Genomic DNA, 16,284 nt, shown 5'->3' on the forward strand with positions numbered 1-16,284 from the left:
CACTGTCCACTCTGTAGGGTCTGTCCACTCTGTAGGGTCTGTCCACTCTGTAGGGTCTGTCCACACTGTCCACTCTGTAGGGTCTGTCCACACCGTCCACTCTGTAGGGTCTGTCCACTCTGTAGGGTCTGTCCACACCGTCCACTCTGTAGGGTCTGTCCACTCTGTAGGGTCTGTCCACACTGTCCACTCTGTAGGGTCTGTCCACACCGTCCACTCTGTAGGGTCTATTCACTCTGTAGGGTCTGTCCACTCTGTAGGGTCTGTCCACTCTGTCCACTCTGGGTCTGTCCACACTGTCCACTCTGTAGGGTCTGTCCACACCGTCCACTCTGTAGGGTCTGTCCACTCTGTAGGGTCTGTCCACACTGTCCACTCTGTAGGGTCTGTCCACACCGTCCACTCTGTTGGGTCTATTCACTCTGTAGGGTCTGTCCACACTGTCTACCCTGTAGGGTCTGTCCACTCTGTAGGGTCTGTCCACACTGTCCACTCTGTAGGGTCTGTCCACACCGTCCACTCTGTAGGGTCTGTCCACTCTGTAGGCTCTGTCCACTCTGTAGGGTCTGTCCACACCGTCCACTCTGTAGGGTCTATTCACTCTGTAGGGTCTGTCCACTCTGTAGGGTCTGTCCACTCTGTAGGGTCTGTCCACTCTAGGGTCTGTCCACTCTGTAGGGTCTGTCCACTCTGTAGGGTCTGTCCACTCTGTAGGGTCTGTCCACTCTGTAGGGTCTGTCCACACTGTCCACTCTGTAGGGTCTGTCCACACTGTCCACTCTGTAGGGTCTGTCCACACCTGTCCACTCTGTAGGGTCTGTCCACACTGTCCACTCTGTAGGGTCTGTCCACACCGTCCACTCTGTAGGGTCTGTCCACTCTGTAGGGTCTGTCCACACTGTCTACCCTGTAGGGTCTGTCCACTCTGTAGGGTCTGTCCACTCTGTAGGGTCTGTCCACACTGTCCACTCTGTAGGGTCTGTCCACACCGTCCACTCTGTAGGCTCTGTCCACTCTGTAGGGTCTGTCCACACTGTCTACCCTGTAGGGTCTGTCCACACGGTCCACTCTGTAGGGTCTGTCCACACTGTCCACTCTGTAGGGTCTGTCCACTCTGTAGGGTCTGTCCACTCTGTAGGGTCTGTCCACACTGTCCACCCTGTAGGGTCTGTCCACACTGTCCACTCTGTAGGGTCTGTCCACACCGTCCACTCTGTAGGGTCTGTCCACACCGTCCACTCTGTAGGGTCTATTCACTCTGTAGGGTCTGTCCACTCTGTAGGGTCTGTCCACTCTGTAGGGTCTGTCCACACTGTCCACTCTGTAGGGTCTGTCCACACCGTCCACTCTGTAGGGTCTGTTCACACTGCATTGTCTGGAGGCTCTTACAACAACAGCCAACCAGGTACTCTAAACAGGCAGACGGAGGTGTAGTCCAGGCAACAGAGCACATTAGGCAAGTAAAAAATAACAATACTACCATATACCTGCTTGTATCAAAGGCTGTATTCGTTGAAAGGACATGAAGATAGTATTAGCTTCTGCTATGGACAAAAATGTATGCAACCACTACCTTAAGTTGCTCTGGATAAGAGTGTCTGCCAAAGTGTAAATGTATGGAGCAACATTACAGAAGTCTCCATACAGAGAGAAGAATAAGATATGACTGTGGATCCAAACAGCGGGATTCTTTAGCTCTAAACTGTTGCCAGATTTGAGGCCTGACTGATCAACGACTGCTGTGATGTGAATGTCTTACCTCTGCCTGGTAGAAATGAAAAGCAAACACTATAATCTCAGTATAATTTCCCCCATTTAATTTCTATAGTACAGGCACTGTCCTTCTTCGGCTTACCTCGTGTTGGCTATGAACTGGACAGTTCTGGACAGAGTCTGTCTCAACTAGCCAAACAGCGGGGTCTGGAAGAGACAGTGGACCTGGTACCAGTGAGTCAGAGGTTCACTAGGAGTGGTGTACAGCCACACTGTCATCCTGCAGAGAGAAAAGTAAGCTGTATGGTCTACACATGTTGCATTTGGCGCATGTGACAAAGTTTGATTTGATTTGAAAAGTCCCTGTGACTTTACATTGACAGGAAACCCGCTAGGCTGGGTTCACAGCCCAGTTCCAGTAGGACCTGGAGCTGTGGGTGGCTGATTACATTGGCATATCACAGTTTTGGGAGAAACGTCTAACTCCCTACAGTTCTACACATTTTGCCATGGGACAGAGAGAAAAATGTGCAATGTTATAGCCAATCTCATGCTGAGAAATTTGCATTTTTAAAACTAAATTCCTGTTCTACTTTTTATTAGATTTTTTTGTTTTGGAGCTCATTTCCTGTTCATTTTTTTGTTTTTTTTGCCATGGCAAAAAACATGACTTGTTCATATGTTGTGTTTTTTTTCTCTCGCCAGAAGCTGGAGCGTTCATGGTGCTTGATGTAGAGCTGCTCGTCAGTGAAGGGAGCCAGATGCATGTCACTATAGTTTGGTAACATACCTGAACAGATAAAGAGAAGAAGTGAGACATTTCATCAGCAAAACATAACCAGAGATGTTCTAATAATGCCCCCTTGATAGACTTTCACAAAACTATTCACAGGTTGATGGCAGCATGGGAAATGGCATCTCTTTCCATGTTGGAACTGAACCAAATATTGTCTATTCTATTGACAAGATAGTCGAGGGACCACTCCAACAATGGAAATACATGTTCTCAAAGATGGGTGGCAAGTGAGATCAGGTGGGACCATTCTAGCCAATGAGAGGGCAAATACGCATGTGAACAACTGGCCATAGAGATAGATGACTCATCTTTGTATCTGTATGGCGATGTCCATGCTAAAATGGGTTATATTTTTTAAAGTTGTTGCAATGCCACGTGAGTCCACTTATATCAATGCATTTGTAAAAACCTAACCATTATGAAACTTCTATTCAATCAAATAAGTCCCAGGTAGCAAATGAGCAATTCATTTTTTTGGGACCAAATTTGACACTCATTGACCCCCATACAAAAATTCCTCATCTCGTGGGCATGTTTTCGTGGACAGGTTTTGGGTGGAGTAAAACCTCTCGCTTTTCCTCTCTGACTGAACTGACCCATGGGTTTGAGCCACATCCTGGAGTGAAGGTAGCTCTCCAGCATCCTCTCGTTCAGCAGCATGTGACAATAGGCTCTGAGATCAAATCAAATCAAATCAAATCAAATTTTATTTGTCACATACACATGGTTAGCAGATGTTAATGCGAGTGTAGCGAAATGCTTGTGCTTCTAGTTCCGACAATGCAGTAATAACGAGCAAGTAATCTAACTAACAATTCCAAAAAAAACTACTGTCATACACAGTGTAAGGGGATAAAGAATATGTACATAAGGATATATGAATGAGTGATGGTACAGAGCAGCATAGGCAAGATACAGTAGATGATATCGAGTACAGTATATACATATGAGATAAGTATGTAAACCAAGTGGCATAGTTAAAGTGGCTAGTGATACATGTATTACATAAGGATGCAGTCGATGATATAGAGTACAGTATCAACGTATGCATATGAGATGAACAATGTAGGGTAAGTAACATTATATAAGGTAGCATTGTTTAAAGTGGCTAGTGATATATTTACATCATTTCCCATCGATTCCCATGATTAAAGTGGCTGGAGTAGAGTCAGTGTCATTGACAGTGTGTTGGCAGTAGCCACTCAATGTTAGTGGTGGCTGTTTAACAGTCTGATGGCCTTGAGATAGAAGCTGTTTTTCAGTCTCTCGGTCCCAGCTTTGATGCACCTGTACTGACCTCGCCTTCTGGATGGCAGCGGGGTGAACAGGCAGTGGCTCGGTGGTTGATGTCCTTGATGATCTTTATGGCCTTCCTGTAGCATCGGGTGGTGTAGGTGTCCTGGAGGGCAGGTAGTTTGCCCCCCTGGTGATGCGTTGTGCAGACCTCACTACCCTCTGGAGAGCCTTAAACAGTTCGGTTGAGGGCGGTGCAGTTGCCATACCAGGCGGTGATACAGCCCGCCAGGATGCTCTCGATTGTGCATCTGTAGAAGTTTGTGAGTGCTTTTGGTGACAAGTCCCTGAATTTCTTCAGCCTCCTGAGGTTGAAGAGGCGCTGCTGCGCCTTCCTCACGATGCTGTCTGTGTGAGTGGACCAATTCAGTTTGTCTGTGATGTGTATGCCGAGGAACTTAAAACTTGCTTACCCTCTCCACTACTGTTCCATCGATGTGGATGGGGGTGTTCCCTCTGCTGTTTCCTGAAGTCCACAATCATCTCCTTAGTTTTGTTGACGTTGAGTGTGAGGTTATTTTCCTGACACCACACTCCGAGGGCCCTCACCTCCTCCCTGTTGGCCGTTTTTTTCGTTGTTGGTAATCAAGCCTACCACTGTTGTGTCGTCCGCAAACTTGATGATTGAGTTGGAGGCGTGCATGGCCACGCAGTCGTGGGTGAACAGGGAGTACAGGAGAGGGCTCAGAACGCACCCTTGTGGGGCCCCAGTGTTGAGGATCAGCGGGGAGGAGATGTTGTTGCCTACCCTCACCACCTGGGGCATCCCGTCAGGAAGTCCAGTACCCAGTTGCACAGGGCGGGGTCGAGACCCCGGTCGAGACCCCTCAAAGCACTTCATGATGACGGATGTGAGTGCTACGGGGCGGTAGTCGTTTAGCTCAGTTACCTTAGCTTTTTTGGGAACAGGAACACATCCATCTGCTCAGGGCACAACAGCTCCTCAATCTTCCCAGCCAGGACTATGATCCTATCTGAGAGACGATTGCTCTTGACCAGCATCTGAAGGGGAATCAGAAAACATAAGGTCAAATTAAATGAAGGGTTCTGTTTGCGTCAGATGGATTTCTGTTACTAAAAATCCATTGCACTCCTGAGGCTTTGATAAAGACATTCATCTGCTGGCTAAAAGTAGAGAGGATAATCCGCTGTTGACAAATTATGTTTTGGTAAACCCTCAAGCATGCAAACTCTCCCTCAAAGTGCTCTGGTACAGTACACTTGCCTGCTGTGTAAACAGTGAGTTGCTTTATTGACGCGAGAGCTGCTGGGCAGCTGCTCCACACACACTGAGTGAGTGGGACAGACTGCTGGGTCTTTAGATTTGTGAGAGACTGAAGCATAGAGTGTATTATACTTAAACCAGGTGAAGCTGGCCAGGCAATATTCTCTGACTGGGAGTGTGATGGAGCCTCTCTTAAAGTGTTTCAATAAGGCATTGTATTGACCAATGAGAGGCTTTGAAGCCACCGGTCGTCCATATTGGCACTCCTCAAAAGACACAGTCCCCCATAGGTATGAGTGGAATTCTACAGTAATTGAATGTTTCAAGGACAAAATAACATGTATTTAAGTATGCATTAAGAGATCTGTAATATAATAAATGTGGCAAAAACAAATAGACATTAAATGTGTTTCTATTTTCAGAAATATTTTTTACAATGTTGAGTGCCAAAACAGAGCCCGCTTTCAGCCATCTTGTGTATAAATCAGGGGTGTAACTTTCACAGGGGGCATGTCCCCCCTCATTCTAAAATTGCATTTTGGCCACCCCCCCAGTTTTATAATTGGAATGTGATGCAAACTAGGCAACGGTGTGCTTTAGGACCATGCGGACGCCTCTGAGCGGTCGGGTGACGCTGTTTGGAGTGTTTATCTGACAATTTTGCTATAATAAAACCCAAGTTGCGCTCCTGCTATAATTCATTGGTTGGTTCTCTCGGTGTTGTTCGTCATCCCAGAGAGTGGCAGAGCATCCTTCCTGTATTTCCAGACTTTGACCTGTGGAGTGTTCCTGTGAGGCTGTGTCCCATGCACATGCATACTGACGCTGGCCAAGCATCCACAGGGGTGGTCCCAGGCTCACACTATTTATATAGACCGCAGCTTAGGCAGACAGTATGATAGGGATTCAGCCTGCTCAGATAGACCATGCAATCACCCCAACAGGAATACATTATGGAGGTCCGCAATTCTTTTTTTGTATTGCATTTGTCAACTGAGTATAGGGTTCTGCTATTGGCCGATAAGCTGCAATGTGGTCCCTTGTTTACTTTCTTCCACAGGAGGCTGCTGAGGGGAGGATGGCTCATAATAATGGCCGGAACGGCGCAAATGGAATAAAATCAAACATCTGGAAACCATGTTTGATGTATTTGATACCAGTCATTACAACGAGCCTGTTCTCCCCAATTAAGGTGCCACCAACCTCCTGTAGAAGGGACACATCTGGTTGCGGTCTAGAAACACCAGTAAAGCAGCAGAAATATAATAGTATGAACTATGCCTGACTGCTAAGCTAGAGGCCATCCATGAAAATATGTTCCCTTCACCCCCAAGCTGGTTTCTGGGCCAAGAGTAGCCTCAAGTCATTATACCCTCAGAATTTCATGCTCTGTGTGCGAAGCAGGAGGTCCGTGTTATAGGGGCTGTTCTGTTCTGGAGGTGTGACTCTCTGAGATAGTGTTTCCAGGGCTGTGCGATTTTTATCAAGGGTTTGTTCTTCTCTCCATGTAGACACCATGAGGTTATGACACAGGTGATTAGGACTGTGATAAGTGATTCATCATCTTTACCCGGGACTTATTGGGCCAAGCAATACAAATTACTTTTATTCACTGGTCAAAGCTCTAAGATTTTCCTTTCTCTTTCTAGGCTTGAGTGGTTAAAGCTGCTGAAACAGCAAAAACATCAATCCGATTTCAAAGCAGCACAGAGCGTTCAATTTTCACAACAGACCAATGATGTTATTGAAGTTAACACCTATTTATCATACAGTACACACCTTTGAGGAATTATTAAGAGTTCTGGTGTTATAGATTGAAAATGGTGCATGCTAAAGTGCAAAAGGATGCTAATTTATAATTTCCTTTCACATTTCCTGGAAAGGTTGATAGGAACATAATCAGATCAGCAGAAAAACAGACCCCTTTACTACCTCTGCAAATTTGGCAACAGGGCTGACCTCCACAGCATACACCCTCTTTGCTCCTGCCTGGATGATGGAGAAACATCAAGTACTACCTGGCTACAAGAAGGAGCCAGACGTTTCATCTACATGCAGTAACAGACAATCAGGTTCTGGTTACTCTGACTTCAAGGACAAGGTAAGTCTCCTTTAGCAGAATGGCCTTCTGATATGTGGCTGTCCTCAAATAATCCTGCAGCATATTCTGTTGTGATAGACAGCCGTAAAACTACATTGTAAAGGAGGAACGAGTTTAGTCACAACCTAGTACACCACCAGTATGTCTCTCTGAAGGCCTGGTTGATTGGTACAGTAAAGCTACCTGGAAGTACTGCAGGGCAGAGGAGTCCTCTGTTCTCTGGTCAAACACAACCCAGCAGCAAGACAGCAGTCTATCTTCTCTTCTCAGCTGTCTGAACCGTTATCTTCCTTCTCAGCTGTCTAAACCGTTATCTTCCCTTCTCAGCTGTCTGAACCGTTATCTTCCCTTCTCAGCTGTCTGAACCATTATCTTCCCTTCTCAGCTGTCTGAACCATTATCTTCCCTTCTCAGCTGTCTGAACCGTTCTTCCCTTCTCATCTTCCCTTCTCAGCTGTCTGAACCGTTATCTTCCCTTCTCAGCTGTCTGAACCGTTATCTTCCCTTCTCAGCTGTCTGAACCGTTATCTTCCCTTCTCAGCTCTGTCTTCCCTTCTCAGCTGTCTGAACCATTATCTTCCTTCTCAGCTGTCTGAACCGTTATCTTCCCTTCTCAGCTGTCTGAACCGTTATCTTCCTTCTCAGCTGTCTGAACCGTTATCTTCCTTCTCAGCTGTCTGAACCGTTATCTTCCTTCTCAGCTGTCTGAACCGTTCTTCCTTCTCATCTTCCCTTCTCAGCTGTCTGAACCGTTATCTTCCTTCTCAGCTGTCTGAACCGTTATCTTCCTTCTCAGCTGTCTGAACCGTTCTTCCCTTCTCAGCTGTCTGATCTTCCTTCTCAGCTGTCTGAACCATTATCTTCCCTTCTCAGCTGTCTTCCTTCTCAGCTGTCTGAACCGTTATCTTCCCTTCTCAGAACCGTTATCTTTCCAGCTTCTCAGCTGTCTGAACCGTTCTTCCCTTCTCAGCTGTCTGATCTTCCTTCTCAGCTGTCTGAACCTTCCTTCTCAGCTGTCTGAACCGTTATCTTCCTTCTCAGCTGTCTGAACCGTTCTTCCCTTCTCATCTTCTGAACCGTTCTTCCTTCTCAGCTGTCTGAACCGTTATCTTCCCTTCTCAGCTGTCTGAACCGTTATCTTCCTTCTCAGCTGTCTGAACCGTTATCTTCCTTCTCAGCTGTCTGAACCGTTATCTTCCTTCTCAGCTGTCTGAACCGTTATCTTCCTTCTCAGCTGTCTGAACCGTTATCTTCCTTCTCAGCTGTCTGAACCGTTATCTTCCTTCTCAGCTGTCTGAACCGTTATCTTCCTTCTCAGCTGTCTGAACCGTTATCTTCCTTCTCAGCTGTCTGAACCGTTATCTTCCCTTCTCAGCTGTCTGAACCGTTATCTTCCTTCTCAGCTGTCTGAACCGTTATCTTCCCTTCTCAGCTGTCTGAACCATTATCTTCCCTTCTCAGCTGTCTGAACCGTTATCTTCCCTTCTCAGCTGTCTGAACCGTTATCTTCCCTTCTCACTGTGTGTTCTGAATGGGCTCAGGCAGCCAACAGTTATGAGGAAAGACTGGGTGCCCACCCGACAACAATCTGTTTCCCTGGTGACTGAATTTGAAAACAGATCCCGTCACCTGTACTGGAGAGAACCCACAACAGACAGTTCATTCAAATACAAGATAAAGTCACAGTTTTCTGTCTCATTCATTGTCCTGAGTCATCTGCTCTGAGTCCCATTACCAAAGTCCCAGTACAAATTAAACTGTCAGTAAAGGAACCATAACTAAAGACTTCTCCCCAGAGGAGCTGTCTGTCAAGCAGGTGGGCAGGAAGCTGAGAGTCAGTGGGAAGACAGAGAAGAAGCCGGATGATGGGGAAGGCGCTTACTCTTCCAGATGCCAGGAGTTCAGACAGGAATTTGATCTGCCTGATGGGGTGAATCCTGAGACTGTCACCTGCTCCCTGGATCATGATGGGAAGCTCCACATCGAGGCTCGAAAGAATCCATCATCTGCTGAGGAGGTGGCTGAGAGAGTGGTGCCCATCAACTGTAGCCTGGATGTGAAGATGCCACAATTCCTCAGCTCACAGACAGAGGGCAGCAACATAGACACTCAGAGGAATCAATATCTCAGCAAAAAGTTGATAGCCTAAAGACTGAACCTATTTTCACTTCAAATCTCATCTTTCAATTTTTGTCATGTTTTTTTATAACATTATCTCTGAAATGTTGTGTTCATATGTGTTGTTTTGTTACCCAATAAAATGTAAACTAAATGTATTTTTGTGTACCAATAAAAAGCACCAACAGTACTTATAACAGTTGTTTTGAGCTTATTTCACATACAATATTTCAGTCCCAGTCTTTGGCAAGTCATTGAAAAGGACCTACTGTAACCCTGACAAAGGTCTGAGAAAACCCAAATATGTTGTGTCATAGTCCTGATTTATATTCAGTCCTCTAGCGTCTCCTCCAAAAGCTCAGTGGATTTAATCTGATGCCATGGTTTAGGAATACAGTAACACATTTTTCTCTTATGACATCTTCCCATATGTTCCTTAAAATTGATTGGCCATGGCAATAGTCTGTGTCCAGATCAAGTGCCCCTTTAAACAGTTAATTAACTTGGAGAAGTTGCTGGAAACATCCCACAAATAGAATCTTAACAGTTCTTCTACAGTCAAATCGAGCATATTATTGCATTACAGGTGATGACTAATTATGCTACTCAATACACACTATGAATAATCTTTTGGTTGTGTGATCTTCTCTCTCAACAACCACATAGCTGTATTTAGAGACAGAGTAAGGAAGCAATGTCGTCAGTGGGGGTGTAAATTTCAGGGTCACATCTGACGAGTGTTGAGGGAAGTTAAATACTGACTGAAGCTATATTAATGTAGTTACTGCAAGTCATATCAATAAGGGGAACAGATTGCTGAAGTGCACTTGTAATTCATTCTATGTCTATCACTCAAGGCAAAACCATATATTAGATTTGTTATCTTCATAAGCACAGTGATATAAGGAATACTTTGGATTTGTTGTCAGGGGAAAAGGTTATTCAGGAACAGAAAATGGCAGCATGTCAAAGCAGCTGTTATAGATTCCTTTCTAACTTTGTAGGACGTTATGTGCCCCTGCGACTCCGACCTGCTTCTGTGGTCACTCTGTAAATAGAGCAAAGATATATCCCAGAGGCATTTGGCAGTTCGACTGCAGTATTACCAGGGGCTTGTTTTGGAGTATGACAGAAGTTGCGTAGTCATAACACACTAATGTAGCAGTCAAATGGAATGCTACTGGAACTTTCCACTGGACAGGATAAAAGCTGTGAGCCCTAGTCTGCTCTGGACATAAGCTCTCAGAAACACACTCAGAGAGACTAGACCAACAGAGACCAGTAGAAACGACACAGACAGAGTTGATTTGAAGATGCTTTGCCCCAGCATGATGCAGCCTTCCCTCAATCCAATGAGCCCAATGAGCCCCTTCATGGACTTCCACTGGCCCGTTCGCAGTCTCTGGCCAGAGACACGGCCTCTCTTCTTCCAGATGGAGCAGGAAATTATGCGAAATATGCAGGAGATGAGGCACAATATGGAATATATGCAACGACTGCACCAAAAGATTTTTGAAGACATTGAAGGCCCATTATCTTCAACTGACTTCAAGCCCATCTCTTTCCAGATGGGAAAAGAAAACAACCGTTTTGCACTGACACTGGACACTAAAGACTTCTCCCCAGAGGAGCTGTCTGTCAAGCAAGTGGGCAGGAAGCTGAGAGTCAGTGGAAAGACAGAGAAGAAGCAGGATGATGGAAAGGGCTCCTACTCTTACAGATGCCAGGAGTTTAAACAGGAGTTTGATCTGCCTGAAGGTGTGAATCCTGAGACTGTCACCTGCTCTTTGAACGATGGACAGCTACAGATCCAGGCTCCAAAAGTGGTTGCTGTGACAGAAGGCAATGAGAGAGTGGTTCCTATCACTTGCTTACCTGCCATAACCTCACCCGGCGCTGCAGCTGAGAGCACTGCTGTAGAGGCAGAGCCCAAGAAGGACTGATTATGATGACACTGTATCATGATATAACTAATACCATTAACTTTATGGCTGGACAATAATATACAACTCCCATGAATACTAGTCAGTACAGACATCAGTGAATTATCTCGGGTAAATTGCTCTTTGTCAAATTTGACAAATGCAACGTCAATAATTCTCAATGGCATGGAATGTAAAGCCAATGTTTATGCACATTCAATAAATGTATTATTATTATTTTATTTTTTACAATGTTTTGCCTTGTTTGATGTAATTTCGTTATACAAACCAGTATTTCAGTATGTTGCATTTGGGTAATTAATATTTTTCCATTTAAATCGTGTCCCTGAGTTGGTATGATGGGTATGCTCTGGCCTGGTAAACTTTCCATTTCAATAGATGCCTTGAAAATCAAATAGTGGATTAAAAGACAGAGTTTGATTTCATGAAGAGTAATGTAGTTAAACAAAATGGTGTTAGAGTAATGTAGTTAAAAGGTTGTTAGGGTAGTTATAGTAATGTAGTTAAAAGGTTGTAGGGTAGTTAAACAAAATGGTGTTAGATTAATTTAGTTGTGCACAAACCGGTTATGTGTATGTACAGTATGTTATGTGCAAAGAATTAGGAATTATAATAGTGATTTACTAGGATCTGGATCGTTCCGTGTGTGTCTGTCTGTGTTAGTGTCATATTCACAGTGTTCCAATGTGCCAGAGAATATCTGAGTGTCACAGGAGTGGAGTGGTAGCAGTGATTACACCAATCATGTTGTTGTCGTCATGATATCACTGAAGAGATCCTGACATATCTGAACTATTTCTCACAACACTGTAAAAGGTTAAGAGCAGTGTGAACACTGCATATCAAAAAGATGACGAGTAAGAAATTATCCCATGACCTGAACATGTAACTGCAATTAAAGGTCTGGTAAGGTTGTCCTGAACTTACACTGTTTTTCTGATTATTTATGTTAATAATGATATGCTTATATATAAACAAAAAAATATGGGCCTGAATGTTAAATATACTTCCCTCTAACTAACATAATGAAATGGTATATTTCACAAAAATGAATTTAACAACTGTCTTAGAAGTATACTGAACATTTTATTGGGTAACAAAACTACACATTTTATCAAAACATATCATGACATTTAGATAATTCAGTAGAAAAACAAGAAAATCCATAAAGAAGACAGTGTCAGTCTTTAGGCCAGCCTTTAGCCCCTCTATCGATTCTCATTATGTTGATATTAATTGAAGAGTTGATAATGACTGCAATATTATGTATAGATTTGATTGATTCCATTAAATAGCATCTCAGATTGATTGTTACATAACCATAAAAATATAGATTAGAAAATGTAACATCCAGTCAAATAAAAAATAATAATAATAATATGATCATAATAATATGATCAGTCTTTATGTGAAATAGTGTTCTGTTGTTTCTCTTATGTGTCTGAGGTGCTGCCCTCTATGTTGCTGCCCTCTGTCTGTGAGCTTAGGAATTGTGGCATCTTCACATCCAGGCTACAGTTGATGGGCACCACTTTCTCAGCCACCTCCTCAGCAGATGATGGATTCTTTCGAGCCTCGATGTGGAGCTTCCCATCATGATCCAGGGAGCAGGTGACAGTCTCAGGATTCACCCCATCAGGCAGATCAAATTCCTGTCTGAACTCCTGGCATCTGGAAGAGTAAGAGCCTTCCCCATCATCCGGCTTCTTCTCTGTCTTCCCACTGACTCTCAGCTTCCTGCCCACCTGCTTGACAGACAGCTCCTCTGGGGAGAAGTCTTTAGTCTCCAGTGCCAGGGCAAAACCCTCTCTCTCTTTCTCCAGCGTGTAGGAGACTGGTTGGATGACCACAGAGGCTGGGACATGGTCCATCTCTCCAAAGATGTGCTGCTGATGTTTCTCCATTAGCTCCAGACTGCTCTTGATCTCCAGCATGTTTCTCTGCAGTAAATACTGCTGGCAGAGAAGAGGTTGGACCTCTGGCCAAAGACTGCGCACAGGCCAGTAAAAGTCCATCAATGGGCTGAGGGAAGACTGGAATACTCGGGAGCACAACATCTTCAGTCGATGTTAATGTTGAGTCCCCTTGCTCTGAGATTGTACAGTGTTGGTTTTTGTCAAAGCAGTGGGAGTTTCACATCTTTTATATTCTTTCACTTGTAGCTCCAGTGTCTTCAGGAACTTTCCTGTCTTTGCCTAAGTTCTCCACTGGGTGTCACCGTGGGAGTAATTTTCTACATTTGGATGTTCAGTAATAGAATAGGCTGTGCACATATTTCGTCCTTTATCTGTGATGATATTGGGTATATTCTCTATGTGTTTCCCAGCACTCCAGGTCATTAGTACGTCTCCCATAAGTTTTCCTTATACACTCCAAGATTAAAAAAGCATAGGCTTACGTTCAAGTGGGCAGGACCAGAATGGTTGCAGAATGTCAATTTTCACCATTGTAACTATAGACTATAGTTTTCAAATAGCTTTCATTTTTCATATGTAATTTCCAAGGCTATGAATGGCAAGGCAGAACAACTATATAGGCCAACCTGACTGACAGTGATTTCAGCTGCTCATTGAAAATTACATTTCCTATTCAAGTCATGCAAGAAAGCTTTTTTTTCTGAAACGGATATTGCCTGTTAGATATGCTTCATATTCATGCCCATGTCAATATCAGGACAGGCAGCCTAGCAGTGACTCAGGCTACTTGAGATTAAGTGAAAAATGTGATCTGCATAGGGACATATCATGCTTAGTCATTGTGCAGTATGTGCAAACTGAATTTCACTGACTAGAGGAAAATTGTGTTAAGTTTAATGAATTTTCCTTATCTCATAGGACAGACGATTTATGCTATTCTGTGGGTTGCGTACGGTGCAAAAATGTAAAGGTTGATTATATAGTATAGCAGCTATATAGCCTCACCCCGGTTCCCTGCCTAGTCTATTCAAATCGAATTGTATTGGTTAATTGGCTAGTCAATCTGGTTGAAAGAGCAACAATAAACTGTTATAAATAACAAGCTCCTTTATCAGAAATGTGGGATTAAAACAGTAGAAAAATATTAAAACATACTGTTTTGAAAGCCTGTTATGAAAATATTTTTAGGGGCGATTTTCACTGCCGACAATCGAAACCGGAAGTTACAGTTTCCACTTCCAGGAAGTTTAGCCAATATATTTCTTGTTCCCAGTGGGACTGTTGTAAAAATGGCGGCGCCTCGTCGCCCTTCTCATCAGCAACAACAGAGCATATCCTCGCCATCTCGCAGTACTTATCTTTCCCCAACTCCTCCGGGATCTCCTACAGTTCCCGGTGGTGGAGTAATTTTGGCTCCAGCCGGTGCTGAACTAGACAGCGCCGGTGATCAGGAGTTAACTCCGGCTTCCCCCGATATCCCCGCCCCGGCCCTGAGCAGTAGCACCAGCTCCTCTAACGTTAGTACCACCGGGGGTGGCATTAGCGCTGGCCCCAGTCCTGACTCGGGCAGCACTAGCCCCGCGGGCGGCGACTGCGGGACAAGCGGGGCTTTCAGAGAGTTGTTTGAAGCCTGTCGCACTGGGGATGTATCGCGGGTGAAGAGGCTGGTGGATACGGTTAACGTCAATGCCAAGGACATGGCTGGTCGAAAATCCACTCCTCTGCACTTCGCTGCAGGTAGCGTTAACGACGGCGTATTGGCGACCCGTATTGTCATGTTATGCTCACTATGATGAGCTGGTTTGTTTTGCTAGCTAGTAGCTAGCCAACTACTTCGGTAAATAGTTAACTACCTAACTAACAAGTTTTCTGAGGCCAAACTTTTATAGATATCTTGCCCACTCGGTTTGTTAGCTAGTTAACAAACGTTGGTTACAAACTTGGATAGTTAGTTAGCAAATGTTAGGCTAGCTAGATTGTCGAAAGGACCTAGCCAGCTAGTCAAACAAAATGGACTCCCCTTCGGGTACGGGGTGCTATTAGCCAGCAAGTTGTAGTCAGCAAGTTGCAATAAAAAAGTACATGCCCTGTCAAGTAGTCAGGCAGCCAGCGTAATTAATCTAAAAACAATTGTAGATCACTAACTAGCAAGTTGGCTTGGTAAGATATCCTTGTATTAAACAAGGAATTTGGCAGGCAAACAAAAAATACAGAAGTAGATGTGACACACACAACCATTATGTCTTCTCATAATAAGCAAAGGAAATATGTTAAATAATGATAGAAGGTTGTGTTACACTGTATTAGTGACACATTCGTGGCAGGACGTCCTATGGATGGTAAACACACCTTCAAGGCTGCCTCTAGCCTTTTAGGGCCCCTAAGCAAGATTTAGTTGGGGGGGGCTCTCACATATTTTTTAAATATATTTTTTCTATTAAGCAGATTACCTGCAATTGTTTACATTTTAATGACCTTTGCCATCTTAATATGATGTCTGTGTGAGAATGTCTAACACAATCTGTGACCCCCCTGGAGGGCAGGGCCACTGGGCATGTGCCCTGTGTTCCCAGTCAGTATTCTGCCATGATAGGGTTGCACATTTTGGGGAGTTTTCAGAGGTGGAAACTTTCCGTGGGAATATGTGCTAATTAATACCATTTAAATAGAGGTGTTTTTTTTGCATTGGATACATTTACCATATCATATGGAGACAAACCTTTTACCTTATCATAAGTAGATGTAATTGCAAATTATTACGTCTTTCCAATAGAAATAAAAACAATTTAGTTCTGAATTGAATTTTAAGTAAATGAGTTGACTCTTCACATGGGATGATTTCACTTAACAACAAAATAAAGGGAATATTGAATGATCCCCAATGATCCATCGCATCTCCCAAAAACGTTTTCAACATGCATCTGTGAAATGATAGTCGAGAAACTAAAGCTTTGGTTGTCTTCCGCTCAGGCTTCCATGCCTTCTCCCTGGGCCTCCTCTTTCCAACCCTGTTGAGGATGGCTCGTTGTAAGGCTGGCCACCAATTTTTCAACCCTTTTATTGGTCAGCCTATTGCATGCTTTGGTGTGTGTGTGTTCCCAAACAAGGACCAGTTGCGCTCTGAGGCGGCTAATGTTGGTGGGATTTGGAGGATGATTGAGACAACGGGAAAGAGCCTC

At 44.2% G+C, this 16,284-nt stretch overlaps 4 protein-coding genes and 1 pseudogene across 4 annotated transcripts in view; 3 read left to right on the top strand and 2 right to left on the bottom strand.

Annotated features, from left to right (window-relative positions):
- Positions 1-1,902: 1,902 nt before the first annotated feature.
- LOC112257269 lies at positions 1,903-7,569 on the bottom strand (annotated as a pseudogene).
- A 1,113-nt stretch (positions 7,570-8,682) lies between these two features.
- LOC112257270 (heat shock protein 30-like) lies at positions 8,683-9,343 on the top strand. The gene is made up of 2 exons (XM_042326351.1): positions 8,683-8,759; positions 8,893-9,343. Exons 1-2 carry the CDS (start codon positions 8,683-8,685, stop codon positions 9,275-9,277), a joined length of 462 nt encoding a protein of 153 aa, XP_042182285.1. The 3' UTR covers positions 9,278-9,343.
- A 1,083-nt stretch (positions 9,344-10,426) lies between these two features.
- LOC112257501 (heat shock protein beta-11) lies at positions 10,427-11,410 on the top strand. Its single transcript, XM_024431114.2, has one exon. It carries the CDS (start codon positions 10,560-10,562, stop codon positions 11,187-11,189), a length of 630 nt encoding a protein of 209 aa, XP_024286882.1. The 5' UTR covers positions 10,427-10,559; the 3' UTR covers positions 11,190-11,410.
- Positions 11,411-12,255: 845 nt separating this feature from the next.
- On the bottom strand, positions 12,256-14,320 carry LOC112257502 (heat shock protein 30-like). Its single transcript, XM_042326653.1, has one exon. The coding sequence runs from the start codon at positions 13,244-13,246 to the stop codon at positions 12,623-12,625; it is 624 nt and encodes a 207-aa protein (XP_042182587.1). The 5' UTR covers positions 13,247-14,320; the 3' UTR covers positions 12,256-12,622.
- A 31-nt stretch (positions 14,321-14,351) lies between these two features.
- tnksa (tankyrase, TRF1-interacting ankyrin-related ADP-ribose polymerase a) overlaps positions 14,352-16,284 on the top strand; it is a 158,061-nt gene continuing 156,128 nt past the window's right edge. The window contains exon 1 of the mRNA XM_024431113.2: positions 14,352-14,842. Within this exon, the coding sequence (XP_024286881.2) occupies positions 14,395-14,842 (448 nt within the window). The 5' untranslated portion in view covers positions 14,352-14,394. The remainder of the gene's footprint in view (positions 14,843-16,284) is intronic.

The sequence above is a fragment of the Oncorhynchus tshawytscha genome, linkage group LG09 (genome assembly GCF_018296145.1).
Source record: "Oncorhynchus tshawytscha isolate Ot180627B linkage group LG09, Otsh_v2.0, whole genome shotgun sequence".
In the NCBI taxonomy this organism is placed as follows: Eukaryota; Metazoa; Chordata; class Actinopteri; order Salmoniformes; family Salmonidae; genus Oncorhynchus; species Oncorhynchus tshawytscha.

What these genes read in the sequence shown, in the direction of transcription:
- LOC112257270 (XM_042326351.1), top strand. Translation starts at nt 8,683, where the DNA reads ATGAGGAAAGACTGGGTGCCCACCCGACAACAATCTGTTTCCCTGGTG. An exon ending in GAAAACAGATCCCGTCACCT is followed by an intron (nt 8,760 to 8,892) that starts GTACTGGAGAGA and finishes TTAAACTGTCAG; the next exon opens with TAAAGGAACCATAACTAAAG.
- LOC112257501 (XM_024431114.2), top strand. Translation starts at nt 10,560, where the DNA reads ATGCTTTGCCCCAGCATGATGCAGCCTTCCCTCAATCCAATGAGCCCA.
- LOC112257502 (XM_042326653.1), bottom strand. Translation starts at nt 13,246, where the DNA reads ATGTTGTGCTCCCGAGTATTCCAGTCTTCCCTCAGCCCATTGATGGAC.